The sequence below is a fragment of the Aythya ferina genome, assembly GCF_964211825.1.
Source record: "Aythya ferina genome assembly, chromosome: 2".
NCBI lineage: Eukaryota > Metazoa > Chordata > Aves > Anseriformes > Anatidae > Aythya > Aythya ferina.
The window spans coordinates 61,335,731-61,351,494 of record NC_140297.1 but is presented as its reverse complement, the minus strand read 5'-3'; the positions used below and the strand labels follow the sequence as shown (position 1 = coordinate 61,351,494).

The 15,764-nt window shown below is 38.9% G+C and overlaps 1 protein-coding gene across 6 annotated transcripts in view; it reads left to right on the top strand.

Annotated features, from left to right (window-relative positions):
- Positions 1 to 15,764, top strand: part of PDE1C (phosphodiesterase 1C) — a 369,737-nt gene that overhangs the window by 103,599 nt on the left and 250,374 nt on the right. For all 6 annotated transcript variants that reach the window (XM_084509312.1, XM_084509305.1, XM_084509314.1 and 3 more), the window contains one exon: positions 536 to 707. In XM_084509312.1, the coding sequence (XP_084365438.1) occupies positions 536 to 707 (172 nt within the window). The remainder of the gene's footprint in view (positions 1 to 535; positions 708 to 15,764) is intronic.

Genomic DNA, 15,764 nt, shown 5'->3' with positions numbered 1-15,764 from the left:
TACTTGCGAAGACAAACACTGCACCTCCAAATATCCATCATTTCTTATTCCTTCCCCTCATCTTTTATTGCTGAACAGGACATCGTGTGGTATGGAATATCCCTTTGGTCAGCCTGGGTCAGATTTTGTGGCTGTGATCCTTCCCAGCTTCTTGTGCACCCTTAGCCCACTTACTGGTGGAGCAGTGTGAGGAAGCATAAAAGACCTTGACGCCCTCTAAGTACAGCTCAGCAACAACTAAGATGTCTGTGTTATCAATGCTGTTTTGGTCACAAATCCAAAACACAGTACCATGTGAGTTGCTATGAAGAAAACTGACTCTATCCCAGCCAAAACCAGTGCAGAGGCATTACAGTCTTGGATTTTAAAATGACCAAATGTTAGTGCACTTTGAGCTTTATTTCAGGTTTTCAGGCATAATCCCAAAATCTGATGATGCAAAGGGAGAAAGATAGCAGAGAAAGATATCTTTGTTTTCTAGACTGTTGAATTACTGGTCTAAGAGTTCATTTTCCTTCTCTCTCTGTTTCTGCAGGATCTAAATCACAAAACTGTTTGTGGAACACCATTATTGGTGGGCTGACTGGCAACCTCAAGGAAAGGCCAAAGCCCACCATCATCAGTGACCCGAGACCTCCTGAGGAAATCTTAGCAGATGAGCTACCACCAGTGGACAGTCCTGAGGCATTGGTGAAAACATCTTTCAGGTCTGATGATATGAGTTTACTTTGTTTATGGTTGAGAGGATATTTCTAAGGTTGTCTATAGTGTGATTTTGGTGGGAGAAATCAATACTTACAGATTCTGCAATGCTGCTTAGCTTTGTATGGAACAGGAGTGAAAAAAGAGGTCCATAAATAATACTGACTGGACACATCTCTTTTTCTCAGCCGTCTTAAAGTATTATGGAAAAGAAAGATACAAATACTGTAATTACTGAAAATGGTCAACAAAGGCAGCTCATTATATGGAAATGTCTTTGAAGATTGATATTGTTTCATTTGAAAGTGCTTTAGTGATGAAAGCTTGTACTTTAGGTCAGATGATGTACTTTACTGATGCAAGGGAGTGTCAAACCTTTCTGTTGATGTAATGTCTTGAGAACTGTCTAGCATTAATTTATTTTGTCCAGGAGAAGGATGCTAGGTAGGGGCTTGCAAGCAAGCAATTGCTGCTGTTGTAAAGTATGAGATATATCAATTGCTGGGTTTTCTTCTCATTTAATCATGTGGATGTATAGTTGTCAGATGTTTCTTGACACGTTTTCTGAAAATAATTTTCACAAAATAAAGTAAAATGGAGAAGCTATGTGCATGTGGTGGATTTTTGACGAAAACATGAAAATTGGTGTGCCCAGAAAAAAGTTTGTGGCAGATTTTGATTTTTCCAACTGCTTTTGGAGTTGTTTTTTTTTTTTTTTTTTTTTTTTCTTTTTTTATGTTGAAAAAAAACAACCTGTGTTCTAGTTTTCTTTTATAATCGACATGTGTGAAAGCAAAAAGTGATTTTTGCTTTGGATAAATTTTTCTGTGCTGAAGTATTTTTCTTATACCTCAGTCTGTCAAACTTATTTCAGACTTCATATAAACATTATTTTGAAGGTATTTATTTATTAAGTTATTATATTTATTATATTAGGTAGTAATTTGATATATTGTTTATAGTGTTTTATGTTAAAAAAAAAACCACAACCATCAAGTCAGTTTATGTCAGGTTATATAAATCCTGTAATCTTATAGCCCTTAATATAGTTCCTTAATATTTCTATTGAAATGATTCAGGACAAATGTTCCAGAACCTGTATCCTCCTTTTATAATGACCTGTGATATTTAATGACTTTTAAACACTTTTTGATTCTGGTATTTGAAATCTAGTTCAAGTGCTCTTTTTAGCTTTCATTTCTCATAACAAATTCTGGGCAGCAGCAATCCTTACGTTGCCGTCATCAAGATAATTCCAACCATTTTATATGACAAAATAATGTCACAGCATTTCAAATGGTATGATTTGATTATCTGTGTAAGGGTGACTCTTGGAAGAAGTGAGCTTGTAAATAGCATAATAAGGACTGATGAATTGGAAAATGTAATTTAGCAAAATAGTTTTGCTAATGTAGTGTAAATGGCTTTAGAAACATTAGAGAACCTTTGCATTTCATCTGTATAAAAATTACTGTACAATGTGGCATTGTTTAGACTTTTATAGAAGGAAATCCAAACAGATGGTTGTTATGAAGTAAATTGTTATGAAGAAAATTGTCTAGCTTTACAAAGAAAAGTAGTCCTGTCTGTCTAAGCAATGCACAGGAGCTGAAGATAAGAGTACTTTGCAGTTACTGTCTGAAGGCACAAGAAAATAAAAACACTTTTGTGTTTTTATTCGCTTTGGGATCTTGTTGGTACTATGGTGTAAGCTGGGATTTAGGAAGCAGTAGCATTTTTTTTGCATGATTTACATACTTGATTCATCAGAGTTTTCTGTGGGTAATGATCTTCAAGTACATCTTTGACAGAGTGTAATTGGTACACGTGGGTGCCAGTGATTGTCTGCCAGTTACAGGCTTCCCTTATATCTTGTTTTCTAGACACACGCGGAAGACCTAGATAACCCATTGCATTTTAAGGAATGAAATGTGCTTAAAAAGTTTTCAAGTCCAGAGTGTCCTAATTACTAATCTGGTGGTTGAATCCTGGGGTCAATGGAGGGCAAGGTTGTGATTGTATGAACTGAATTCATGGCAGGAAAGACCAGACCCTGTTTTCTAATGTGACTGCTAGAAACCATGAAATTCAGCAACTACTTCTGATTCACTGCTGTTAGAGCAGTATATGGCAGTACTATCCCTTTCATGCATAGTTAAAAAGAAAATGTCTCTCCAGTGTCAAATGAGTCACGCTTCCTTGTGATTGCATCTCTTTTTATGTGAATACATGTAATCAGTATGAAATCCCAGTTGCCACCCCTGGTATTAGATCTTGTTTTCTACTGTGCAGTACTTATTGTTCTGCAGCTTGGAAAATTAGGAGATTTATATTTGATTTTGTTCATCATCCAGGTATGAGATTGAAATGCATTTAAACATAAAAGGAGAAATGTGATTAGTTCAATCTTTCTAGTCCTACTTTTCCTGCAGTAGTAAACCATCTTTACGATATAAAGCAAAACAAACAAAACCAAAACCAAACCAACCCCTTCTCTACACCCCAAATCAGTATAGTGCATGATCTCTCCTTAATCAAAATCTGTTCTGATGGTCTTGTTTCTTCTACATTTTTTAATGCCTCCTTTCTGACGATACCAAGAACAAACTCAAGAGATTGGTCTAAACAAGATTAAGGACCTCTCTAAAGAGAGAATTGCAAGAGTCTGCAGTACCTTGTTTGCAGTACTGTGTTGAGCAACTAGTCATAAGTAATTTTATGCCTTTTCAAGTTATACTACTGCAGTGCTTAAATTATGGATTCTAAAATCCATTCTTACTGGTATTTACTCCTTTCCTCTAGTAAAAACAGAGGAGATGCTAATTAAAATATGGTGGAAACATGGAGAATGTAGGATTATCCCCTTCTGAGAATTAAAAAAAAAAAAAAAAAAAAAAAAAGCAAACAATTACATGTATAAATGATTAGCTTGGCTCATACTTCACAATTACTGTGAATATTTTCTTTTTAAATAGCTGTGCATGTATCAGCATTTATATATGTAAAATCATTGGCTGTGGATTGATGCCCAGGGCTATTAGATGGTGGACCTGTGCCTTTGTCAAGGCTGCTGGGATCTGAATGTTGCCTGGAGATGCCAGCAGTTACTGATGCTGGAGCTTGTGACTCAGAAACTCTCTCCTAGATCTGCTTCTTGATCTGCTAGGTTCCAGCAATGACCAGTGTTGAGGTTGGTATTGGTAGACTTAATGTTGCTTAATTAATGAACCCTAGAAGTGACCATGTGGTAACTTCACAGCTTGATTTAGCTTCTGTGCCCTGCTCCCTGGCAGCACCCCCCAAGAAAATGCTTTGGTAATGCTGGGCCAGCATCCATCATGGGGAGCAGAGAAACGAGACAGGTCTGGGTGCTGTTCTCCAAATACAACCTGGAAGTTTATGAAAGTGTTTTTCTATTGAGAATACAATATATATAATAGAAATATTATACACATAATAATATTATATATATATATAATAATTATTATATATTGTATATTATTATATATATATAATATAATAGAAACTGCTGCATTTGTCCCCAGGCTGCTACCTGGATTGAACCAAGTCACCAAGGGAGTGATACTCCAGGCTGAAAATTTGATGGGCCCAAGTTGTCATGATTCTTCTCAGTTCATTTGGTTTTGGTGTACAGGAGAGACAGCATTATTTTGAGTCTGGAGATCAGGGACACTGCACTGGGGCATGACTGTGACGGTGCTTATGGAGTAGTGGCAACGTTAAGAACCATGCTGGATCTTATGGCAGGAGAGTTCCTGCAGTACAGGGTGATGGGAAGGTCAAGGGAAGAACTGGAGTTGCTCTTCTAAGACAAAAGGTTCAGTGCAGCCCACCATCCAGGTCCAGCATCTTTGAGACAGCTAACATTGTTCTGTAACTGCAGACTAATCCAGCCAGATCTGTCCATCTGGTGGGGACTCCAGGCGGGAGTGTTTTCTGGAGTGATAAATCGGGATGTGAGACTAAAACCATCCACCCTACATCAGACAAGCCTCACTAAATACCTATGTAGATGAAATGAACTAGGAGGTGTGATATGTATTTTCTATTACAAAGGTCTCACCATTTGATAGGCCATATGTCCTGGGAACCAGAGTGGAAGATTCAGTTCCTTCAAGATGAGAATACTTTTGAGCCCAGTGCTTGCATGGGTTCTTAATTTTTATCACCTTTCAAAATATTTCCTGCTTTCATTTTGACTCGGTACCTTGCCTACCTTGGTAGCTGTGTTTTCTTCATCAGATCCAAACTTTATCTTTCCAAGGACAATTTGCTTTGCTTTCCTTATCTGCTTCTGTTCTGACTTGAGAATCTTAAATCACGTTGGCAGCTAATCTTCTTGTACTTCTGGCTTATTTGTGGGTGATGTTAACTCATGCTCCTGTCAGCTACTGGCTAGTTGCTCCACAGGATAGAGGTGCTACTGCTGTGCTCCAAAGGTGAAAATTTCAGTCACAGCACCACAAGGCTCAATCCCTTAGGTAAAGGTGGCATCAGTGGGAATAGGGGTAGGAGCCTTCCTTCTCCTCTACTTTTTCTGAGTCATAGCAAGAACCCACCTGCAGTCATGTGGTGGAAAGGGACGACTTGGGGGCTCCTCCATTGGCTGTGTTTTGACTCTCTGAGTGGCACCAAAGCTTGGTTGCAGCTATCTAAGCTGTGTGTGGGGCCTGAAAATCAGAGAGGGAGTGAATGCTGTGTAGGAGAGCTCATGACCATGACCACAGATGGAGAATAAAGTTCTTTCTTCTGTCCCACAAATACATGTCTAGATCTCAGTATTTCTTTACTGTCTGCTTTTTAATTTTGATTTTATTCTTGTATTTATATTTTTTAGTTTTCAAAACACAAAAAGGAGCGATAAGACTCACTTGCCTTAACTTGGTTAAAAAAAATAAATCCTGTGCAAGGCTGGAAGCATGAAAAACACTCTCATTATTTTTTATACCCACCTACAGCATATCCAGGTCTTGCTAACCATTAAAATGTAAGCAGTGTCTCTGAAAACCACCCTTCTCAACATTTTTCTCAATCCAGACTTATTATAAGGCACTTTACTTGCATTAAATTTAAATTCATCTGTGTTCTATTCAAACCTGTTGCTTATTCCTGTTATTTATTGATACTCACTAGGATGAATAGGAAGTGAAAAGTGCTCTGTTCATTAAGGAAATGGCTCCCACATCATTCATCTCTTCTCTCTTCTTTTAATTGTGCCTTCTTTCTAGGTGTGTGTTAGGCTTTGAGAGAGCTATGCATTCATTTCTTGGTAGATTGAGATTTATGAGTCAGAGGGGGAATGATCAGAGGATAAAGATTTATACCAGTTACCATTCAAAGGCTGCATTCTCTCTCCCTTCACATATATCCACATGGGTCCAGGAGGAAGGTATTTTTTTCACACAGTTGAAAGAGAAATTGACTTTTTTTTTTTCTTTTTTTTTTTTTTTGACATTATAGTTGTCTTGTTCCTCACAGGATAGATGTATTATTGATGACAAGCAAAGCCTAGTTATTCTGTCCCTGTAAATATCAGATACATCAAAAGGCCCAAGTTGAGAAATTCAGATGCACTGTAGGTGTCCTAACACAGCTGTAGGATCTAAAGGTAGGGAACAAACCCACTTCCAAAATGGGAACAGGACTTTGAGCTACAGTTCTTTGGATGATCAAGGTTCTGGTAGTAAAGCAGTCCTACTTGGAGGACTGGCTTAGCATATCTACTTGGCATACATCACCTGAATCTTGTATTATAATAAACTCTGAGCTCCAGATGAGCTTTGGCCTTTCTAATTTTGTCCCTGCACAGCCTTGCAACATCCTTATAGTCCTTATATTAGTCCTTATATTAGCTTTCCCATTAACTACTTCTTAAGCTATTGATCAAATTCACCTGCATTTAACAGTATGGTAGGCATCTCAGTGGTACTTAGTTCCTATTTCATGAAAGTACGTATCTTATTCTAGAAGATGAAGTGATCTATGTACCATGACTCCCTCCCTCCTGCTCTGGGGTTACACCTGGCATAGTCTTTCTGTGCATGTGCAGAGGTCTGGGGTTTCTGGATGCAAACTGAATCTAATGGACTCTTTCACTTAACGAAAGAGAGCTGGGCTTTCAGGAAAAATAGCACTGGAAAAGGGCTGGTGGCTACCTGGCCTATTCTTCCAGCCTGTGGTCTGTACTTGAAGGGCACTTGGGAGGAGGGGACATGGGCTCTGGGAAAGTTTTACTGTTCTGGTAGTCTGTACACTTCCTGTGGGCCACAAGTTGCTCATCCTGTTATTAAATTAAGACTTCGCAAACAGCTGGCTGCTTCTGGAGGTGAAATTAGTGGGGGCAGTGTCACGGTGCTGTATGAATTGTTTGGAGTTTCTTGCTTGTTGATTCTTGCATGTGGAGACCAATGGAATGGGCTATAAATAACGTGACAAGGGTCAAGGATGGCTACGTGGGATTTAGGATGTGATTTCACAACTAGTGTAAGCCAGCCCAAGAGCTGTTTCTCCCCCTGTGGCTGGCAGCATGTCCCTACTTCCTGTTTTATAGTGATTGTTTGGCTACAAATAAATGCAGGAATAATTCAGTTCAGAGAACAGGACTGCCACTATCGGCAATAGCCTGGCTTCAGATCAGCCTCAACCAAGCATGAAACCGTATCCTAAAGTTTTATCACCACTGAAAGCTTTCCTTCCAAAGGTACTTATGTAAATAAATGAATTTATTGGGGGAAAACAAACATACAAACAACAACAGTTACAAACAACAGTTGAAAACAAGTGGAATTTAAACATGCTTATTTCTGGAAGGCTGTTGGGTGGCTTGTTGGCAAGGGGAGGTTTGAATCACTGGCAAAAGCCAGCAATACTTGCTTTTTGCCCTGCTTCTGCCCTAGGACTGTTTGCTAAGTCAGTATATGCCTCATTCCCAATGAGAAAATGGGATAGTGGCTTTCTTACTCTTGACAGTCACTGTGTGATGAACAGAGATAAGTCTTTGACTAATCATTTGCTGAAGTGTTATCTTAAGTTCTATAATTTGGGTAAACAGAAACGTAAAAAAACATTTAAAGGAAATTCCTGTACGGTTTCCCCTGCTTTTAAATGCCTGGCTGACAGCAATGAAGTTGAATGGTGTGTTGTACTGTGATGTTTTTCTAAAGGAGGTGGTGAAACACCCTCCATATTCAATCCAGTAATGGACAGATTTGGCTTTGTTTTGAGACCACAAAACTTGTAAGTAAAAATTCAGGAATATTTTGAAGTGAATAACAACATCAATTATGAAATTGCCCAGAATAATCTTAAGCTATTGGATAAAAGCTTAATCTCTACTAATGTCCTGCATTTCTTCTCAATGTGAAAAGCTTTGAAGGCATTTCTTCTTAATGTGAAAAGCATTGAAGGAGAAAAAAAGGGGATACTTTAACTCCAGTTAATTGAGTATGACGATCAGATCTGGAGAGAGAACTGTATCCTGCATAGGGAAAATACTAGCAATTTACCTATTGAAATATAAGTTTCAGACTTTGATGAAACCCAAGAAAGAATCTATGCTAAATATCTATCTGGGAAATACTGGAAATACCCATACCTGTTGCGGGTGTCATCCCTCCAGAGGAATGCTATTAATGCCAGACTAGGGGTTGCTCTTGTTTCTTGGAGTCACCTGTTATCACCCCCTACTCTGTTTCTCACTTTTTGATTCAGTGGTTTCTTATGAAGGTTTTATCCTGTCAGTTATTACCCCATGCAAAATTATTTTTGGTAACTGCCATATTTTGCCCCAAATTCTTTTGCTACAAATTCACAACCTGGCCTGCCAGCGATTTTGCAGACATATTAGCAACATCTAGGTAAGTGAAGCTGCTGCAAACTGTCAACACTCTTTACCCACATAACTTTCTAATGGCTGTTCTTTATCTGGTATTTGCATGTTAAGCTGCCTGCTGGCAATTTCTAGAAACTACTTTATGTAATAGAAAGGTCTCATTTGGAAATTATCGCACTATCCATCTGAGTACTCGGCACTTGCTGATGTCAGAGCCTCGGTGTCTGTAGTTTGCAGATTGGGACATTTATTTTTAGTTCCAATAATTTTTGGATCTGAAGCTACAGAAGTGTTCACGGCAAGACTGCTAAAACTATCACGTGTTACTTGGTTTCCATCTGAACTTTATAAATTGATCTAAACTTTACAAATTGACAGAAGTTGTCTTGAAACCAGGTCTGTATTCTAAATTTGTGATATCAGTGCTGATCTTGCTGTGATAGAATCTTTTTTTCTATGTTCTTTTGGTCAAAAGGCCTTCATTTCAGATGTGGAAATTGCCCTGAGAATACGGGTTTTGGGTACTCATTTGTTCCCTGAGATTCCTTCTGTTGTACATGCATCTTCTTTTATGTGAGCACTTAGTTTACTACGGCTCCTTGTCGGAGCAAATTTTCTCCCATCTCAGCTGAAAAAGGCCAGACCACTAAGTGGTTTAAGTAACACTGGAAAAAGGAAAACTATCAGAAGTTTATTTTCCTTCTTTCTAAATGGTGCATGCAAGCATCATTTAGAACAGTTAGAGCATTTGCAGTTGCAGCTTTTAAGATTGAGATAACATTTCTATTCTCAGTACTTTGCACCTCAAGATCAATTTTGTCATATGATTGTCATCAATAGTATTTTGTCCTGAATTGAGATGGTTTGTTATCCTACTAGGTTCTTGTAGCAGTTTTAATTAAGTCTGCCCTAATTCTGAACATAAGTTTATTATTCATAATAAAGTAATATCCATCCTGAAGATGTGATGTTGAGAAAATTGGATTCTTCTTCTGGCGCTGTACCTCGCTTGGAGGGCTTCTTCACTTCCCGTGAATCGTTTTAAAGTTGCTCATAATATAATTACCTGCTATATCAGCAGTACTTGAGTAAAAAAAAAAAAAAAAAAGTGTAGAAGTGTAAATACTGTGAGCCAAATTTAGTGTGAATTGGCATAAAACTCGATTGACTTCAGTGGACTTTTACTGATTTACTGCAGCTGAGTATGTAGTTTTATATTTCAAAACTATACTCATAAACTGAAATTTGCATAGTTTTTGATTCATGTTATAAATCTGATGAACTTGGCAGAGTGATTTTGCTTAATCATTAGCAGTGCTATCAAATAATATTAATTAGAGTGGCATGGGCTGGAGGCAGCAAATTTCCTGAGTAAGGAATGTTCACAAAAAAGACGTTTCACAAAAACTGTGAAGCTTACAGACTTGAAATTGTTACACCCTTTAACAATTTACATGTTTGCTCTGCTGCTATTTGACTTTAATGTAGCCAAAACATTTTGTGAGTAGAAAGGTTTTGGCAGGGAATGACCTGAAATGTAGATTTTTAGTGTGTTGCTTGAGGTTTAGTTATTTGTCCATTGTATTGGTTCTCAGAAACAAATTGTACTTAGCATGTTTATCCTTGTAATTCATTATATATTCTCAATAATTATATTATTCTGACATATTGGCTCTTGTGCTAGCAAAACTGCTCTAATTTTTTACACAAATTACTCCCTGGTATCAGCAGAATCCCTGGTTTTGTACTGCCAGCCATGTTATTCTTCAATAAACTTTTTTTTTTTTTTTTTCTGACTTGAGGTTAACCTCAGATTTATTGTTCTATATTTCTTTTTTTCTTTTTTTTTTTTTTTTTTAAACAGTTGTACAATAATTAATGAAAAGTTTATAATACTACAAATCAATTCACTGTATTTTCTGAAGATCATTTTTCCAGCATGGCTGTGTTACGGCTTACAGCACTATGATTTATGCTGTTTAACATCTATGACCTACATGATGGGGCACAGTGTACCCTCAGCAAGTTCACAAATGAAAAGAAACCTTGGTGGAATGTTTGGTAGATCAGATAGGTGTGCTGCCATCTAGAAGGACGTCAACAGACTGGAGAATTGGGCTGATAAGAACTTCATGCAGTTCAGTGAAGTGAAGTACCAAGTCCTGCACTTGTAGAGGAACATCCCCATGCACCAGTACGTGCAGGGGGCCACCTGGCTGGGAAGAAGCTTTGCTGAAAAAAATCTTGCTGTCCTGGTGGATGCCAAATCAGACCATGAGCCAGCCATGTGTTATTGCAGCAAGAAAGGCCACCAGCCTCCTGGGCTACAGTAGGAAGAACACTGCCTGCAGGTCAAGCATCCCCTCTTTTCAGTACTGGAGTGCTGTATCCAGATCAAGACACCCCGCTGCAAGAGATACATGGATATAGTGCAGTGAAAAGGACCAGGAAAGGACCAAGAAGATGATTAAAAGACTGGAGTATCTGATGTATAAAGGGATGCTAGGAATGCTGTAATGATCATCCTGGAAGAGAGAAGGCTTGGGAAAAGCTTTTTAGTACAAATACCTGACAGGAGGGAATACATGAGAAGGAGCCAGCCTCTTCTCAGTAGTGCCCAATGACAGGACAAGGGGCAGAGGGCAAAAAATGAAATACAAGAAAACAAAATTTAAACAGAATAAAAACTTTATATATATATATATATATATATATACATACATACATACATACATATACTCTGAAGGGTGTATACACACTGAAGATTGGTACAGGTTGTCCAGAGAGATTGTGGAGTCTCCATCATTGGAGGTATTCAAAACATGACTAGAGGCAGCCCTGGGTAACCCTCTGTAGTAGACCCTGCTTTGAGTGGGGGAGGTTGGTCTAGATGACCTCTAGACTCAGCCTTCTTGTGATTCCATAGTGGGAAGGGTGAAGGTGAGTTATCGCCCTGAGTAAAATCCTAGTGTCTAATCTGCATTGCGGATCGCTTATCTGCATTGCAGATTTTTGTTGTGTAGTCTGCACACATCTGCTGCATGGAACTCCCTCTGACGTCAGTATGTAGTAGAGGTCTGCAATGCAGATTCACAGCTGGGATTTTTCTCTGGAGAATTTCTCCATCTGTGTTTGAAAAGAATTAGAATAACATTTTAGAACTTTTTTTTTTTTCCTATGTAAACTTTGTATTTTGTGAATTGAGTCTTCCATAGTGAAGTTCATTAAAAAGCAAGCTTCATCTCCCAGTCATCTAAATAAAGTGACACTGAGTTCACAGCTCATATAGATGATAGAAAAGAAGAAATTCATCTAAATCAGATACTGATACAGATCCTCTAATGTAATTTACTTTTGTCTGAACAAATTTTCTTTGTGAAGGGGAAGGAAGTGTGAATGACAGAGGCAATATGCATAAAGAACTGGTGAAAACTTTTTTGTCGGTTCATTGTGAGTTGGGTAATGGTCTTAGGGTACATGTAGCATTAGTAATCTTTAGTTCACTTCCAGGATCAGCTGAACACTTTGATCTGACTTGAATCAAAGCCTGGAGCAGAGGTTACTGCTACTGCTTGTTGCCTCTGCAGAGGTGTTTTTTGTTTTGTTTTGTTTTAGTTTTTTGTTGTTGTTGTTTTTTGGGGGGGGGGTTGGGGGGGGCGGGGCTGCCAAGTTTTCTTTTGGTCTTAAATATATTGTTTAAATATTTATGTTCTCAGAGCTACCAGACTAACGTGTTATCTATTTTTAAGCAGTACTCTCTACTAATGCTGATTTCAGGAGAGAACTTGGCCTACGATACTCCACAGGAGATTTTTCTAATATATGTCCTCTGCCACAGAGGTCAGATGAAATGATAGAAAAGAAAATGATTGCACTCTTTCTTTAAACTTCCAGTTGCTGAATTTGTCCATTGGATGTCCAAAATACAATTATCTTTTTTAGTCTTGTCAAAGGTAAAGTCATCTCAATTCAAATGTTCGTCTCTTCCCAGACAGTATTGGGAACTACGTGTGAAATACTTATTTTTGTTAGCCGGCATTCTTTTAGTTTGTTTGTTAGTTGATTGTTTAGTTTTGTTTTGTTGGTCCACATATGGCATTGATTGGATTTGCGGCCAGGTTCTCTGCCAGTTTTTGTCATGCATTTTTAGAGTCTCTGATTTTAGTGGAAGTGTACTAGGATACATCTAATGTGACTAAGATGTCACAAGGTTAATAGCACTACCTAATTGAATGTGTTTTGGATGGAGAGAGAGTTGGAAATCAGCCATGCCTCTGTTTGTGTTTTGAGTGTCTTCATACACTGGAGAATTTAAGGGAAGTAGGTGCTAGAATCAAAGGACCAAAAGATAGCTTCACTCAGAATTTGAAACATAACGTGAACAACCATCTCTGCCTCTTTTTTTTTTTTTTTTTTTTTTTAATGAGATTTTCTGGGGAGAGTGGAAGAAACAGGTTTGCTATGTAACCACATTAAGATAAATTCTGGCTTTATTGAACCGTGGGATGAAATGCTGGCCTTTTAGGGCTATGTATGTGTAATTTTCAGGGTATGCACTCCTGGCTGTTGCTCTGGCTAGACCATTGCATCTAGGTTCACAGTACTTGACTTCAGTCTGCCAGGTCTCTGATAGCATTTGTGCCGTATCTGTCTTCCCCGAACCACGCAGACCCAAGGGCCACCTCACTGCCACCTTTATGAGCAGCTCTGCCCAGTGTCCTCACAGTCTGTGTTCTAATGACAAGTGGCAGATATATTTCATTGTGATGTTACTAGCAAGAAGGAATGGCAGCATAGTTCAGCTGTTTTGTAAGGGACTTGGGGAACCCAGAGCTGCAGGTAGGAGAGCTGACGTGATCTCCTTGTGGTCATGCATAGCCAGCTGGCTGACATGCAGGGATCTAGCTCCTGTGCCAATTTTATGTCACTATTTTTGCCATTCCTACTGAACCAAGGTCTGTCACATCATGTTGTTTCTGGCTGAGTGACTCCAGCATCCCCTGGTAGGATAGGATTTGCAGGACTGGGCTGTGGGCTAAATGAGCTGTCAGAAAGTCTGGAATAGCACCAGCTCCGAGATGGGCTTCCCAATCCATCAGGAGAGGGTGGTCATCATCCTCTGTCTGCACCAAATTCACATTACCCTGTGGCCTTCTTAGCTTGGCACCAGCCTGTTCCTGTAGCCACAACACAGTTGTCGGAGCATGCAGGTGTGTGCCATCTGCCTTGTACTCAGTTTAGCAATTAACAGTTGCTTTCTGACAAAGCTATGCTCAGCTGGATTGGGAATGTCCATGGGATTGCCATTGTGTGTGTAGGAGGATGATGTCAGTTTGTGCACCTGCTGGAGGATGGTGTCAGGTTGTGCAGCTCTTGATGATTTTTCTGGGGTGAATGACACGAGCACTTCATTTATGTTAGTGTCACTGACCAAATCAGAATTACAGAATTACAGAATTTTCTAGGTTGGAAGAGACCTCAAGGTCATCGAGTCCAACCTCCAACCTAACGCTAACAGCCCTCCACTAAACCATATCCCTAAGCTCTACATCTAAATCTGTGATTTCTGCATGTTTTAGGGCTTTCGTCTGACCCAAAATGGCCCAAACTTGTAAGCAGTCATGTTCCAGGTGTTACTGTAGTCTTGTCAAGCCCAGTAGCAGTTATCTGATCAACAACTGCCTGGTGTCCATGTTGGGATGGCATCACAACTCTACTGCGCGGTATTGTTGCATCTAATTTTCAGGGTCATACTGGTTACAGCATCATGCTCACCTTGACATGTCAATGCAGTGTTTTGGACTGTGCCTCTTTGCCAAGTGTACATTGACTAGCAATGTTGCAGGTGGTTTGATCCAGAAGATGCATCCAACTTACACATAAGTACAGCCTGGAGAGTGCTTCAGTTAACTAATATCTTCAAATTTGTATGGCTTGTTGAACACAGGCGCCTTGCTGCAGCCCAGGCAGTGTGGATATACAGTCAGCTTAGCGTGCAAAGTAGCTTTGGCAAGGTAGTCTCTATATAAGTAATGGGCAGTTAGAGAGGATTGCTGGGTTCATTTTATATATGCTTACTGAAAGTTACTCTTTTCAGCATTAATAGTCTCGGTCATATCTTATTAAAATAAAACTTAAAAAAGTCTTGCTATGCTCATCAGCACAGACTATAAAGTTAAATAACCCAGCTGTATATTTAGAAGCATGCAAAGATCTCATAGCTAAACTTAATATAGAAATACAGCTAATTAAAAGTAGCTTGTGAACATTGAGAATAATGCTGTACTTGTTTCCTATTTTACAGGGTAGAAAATAGACTTCAGTTAAATTAAATTGCAATGAAAATCACCGTTATTTTGCTGTATTTCTGAGGGGAAAAAGTAAATATTTGAAATTTTGTAGTTGATTTTAGAACTTTTTTATATAGCTACTGTTTTTCAACTTTAAAACGTTTTTATGTGGATTTTTTTGATGCCTCTAAAAAGGTATTAATAATGTTAATAAGAGATCTAACAACATTAGATAAAAAATTGCTGATTAAATCAATGTCACTGTTTAAAAAATAAAAAGAAAAGTCCGCACTGAAAAACAGCCTGATGGGGGGGTGTGGGGGGTGTGGGGAGGGAAACCTTCCTTACAACACTCTCCTCAGGATACTCAATGTGTAACAGCAAAAATGGGAATGCAGTGAAAGGGAACATAAGGAATGAAAGTGAATGGATGATGCTCTGTATGTGTGTCTATGTGGGCAGGAGGAACCCCAGGCCCTTTTTTTAATATCAGGCCTGGATCCTGCTCAGAGATCCTGATGGTCCTCAGGATAACTCAGGATAACTCAAACCCCTGCGTTCTCTTCCCTTTTCACATGCTCTCTCTGTGAGAATCCTGAAAAAGATGAAAGCCTGAAAAAGATGGTATATCTTGGAAAAGAATGGTGTGTGGTACTCAGAACTTGCTTTTTCCACTATGTTAGAAAAAGAGGATTGCTGGCCTGTCAGAGACTTAAGTCTGCTTTCCTCCCTATTCTCAGCAAGTGGAAATTTTTCTCCTTCCAAGGCAATATCATAGGCATCACAGGTGGAACCTATGAACACACCGCAGCACCTCAGTCAGGTGGGAAGCCTGAAAACATAATGAGTGACAAAACTTGGCACTAGAAGAAGCATTAAGTACTAGCAGTAAAATTTGTCATAAACAGGTCCAGTGAGGA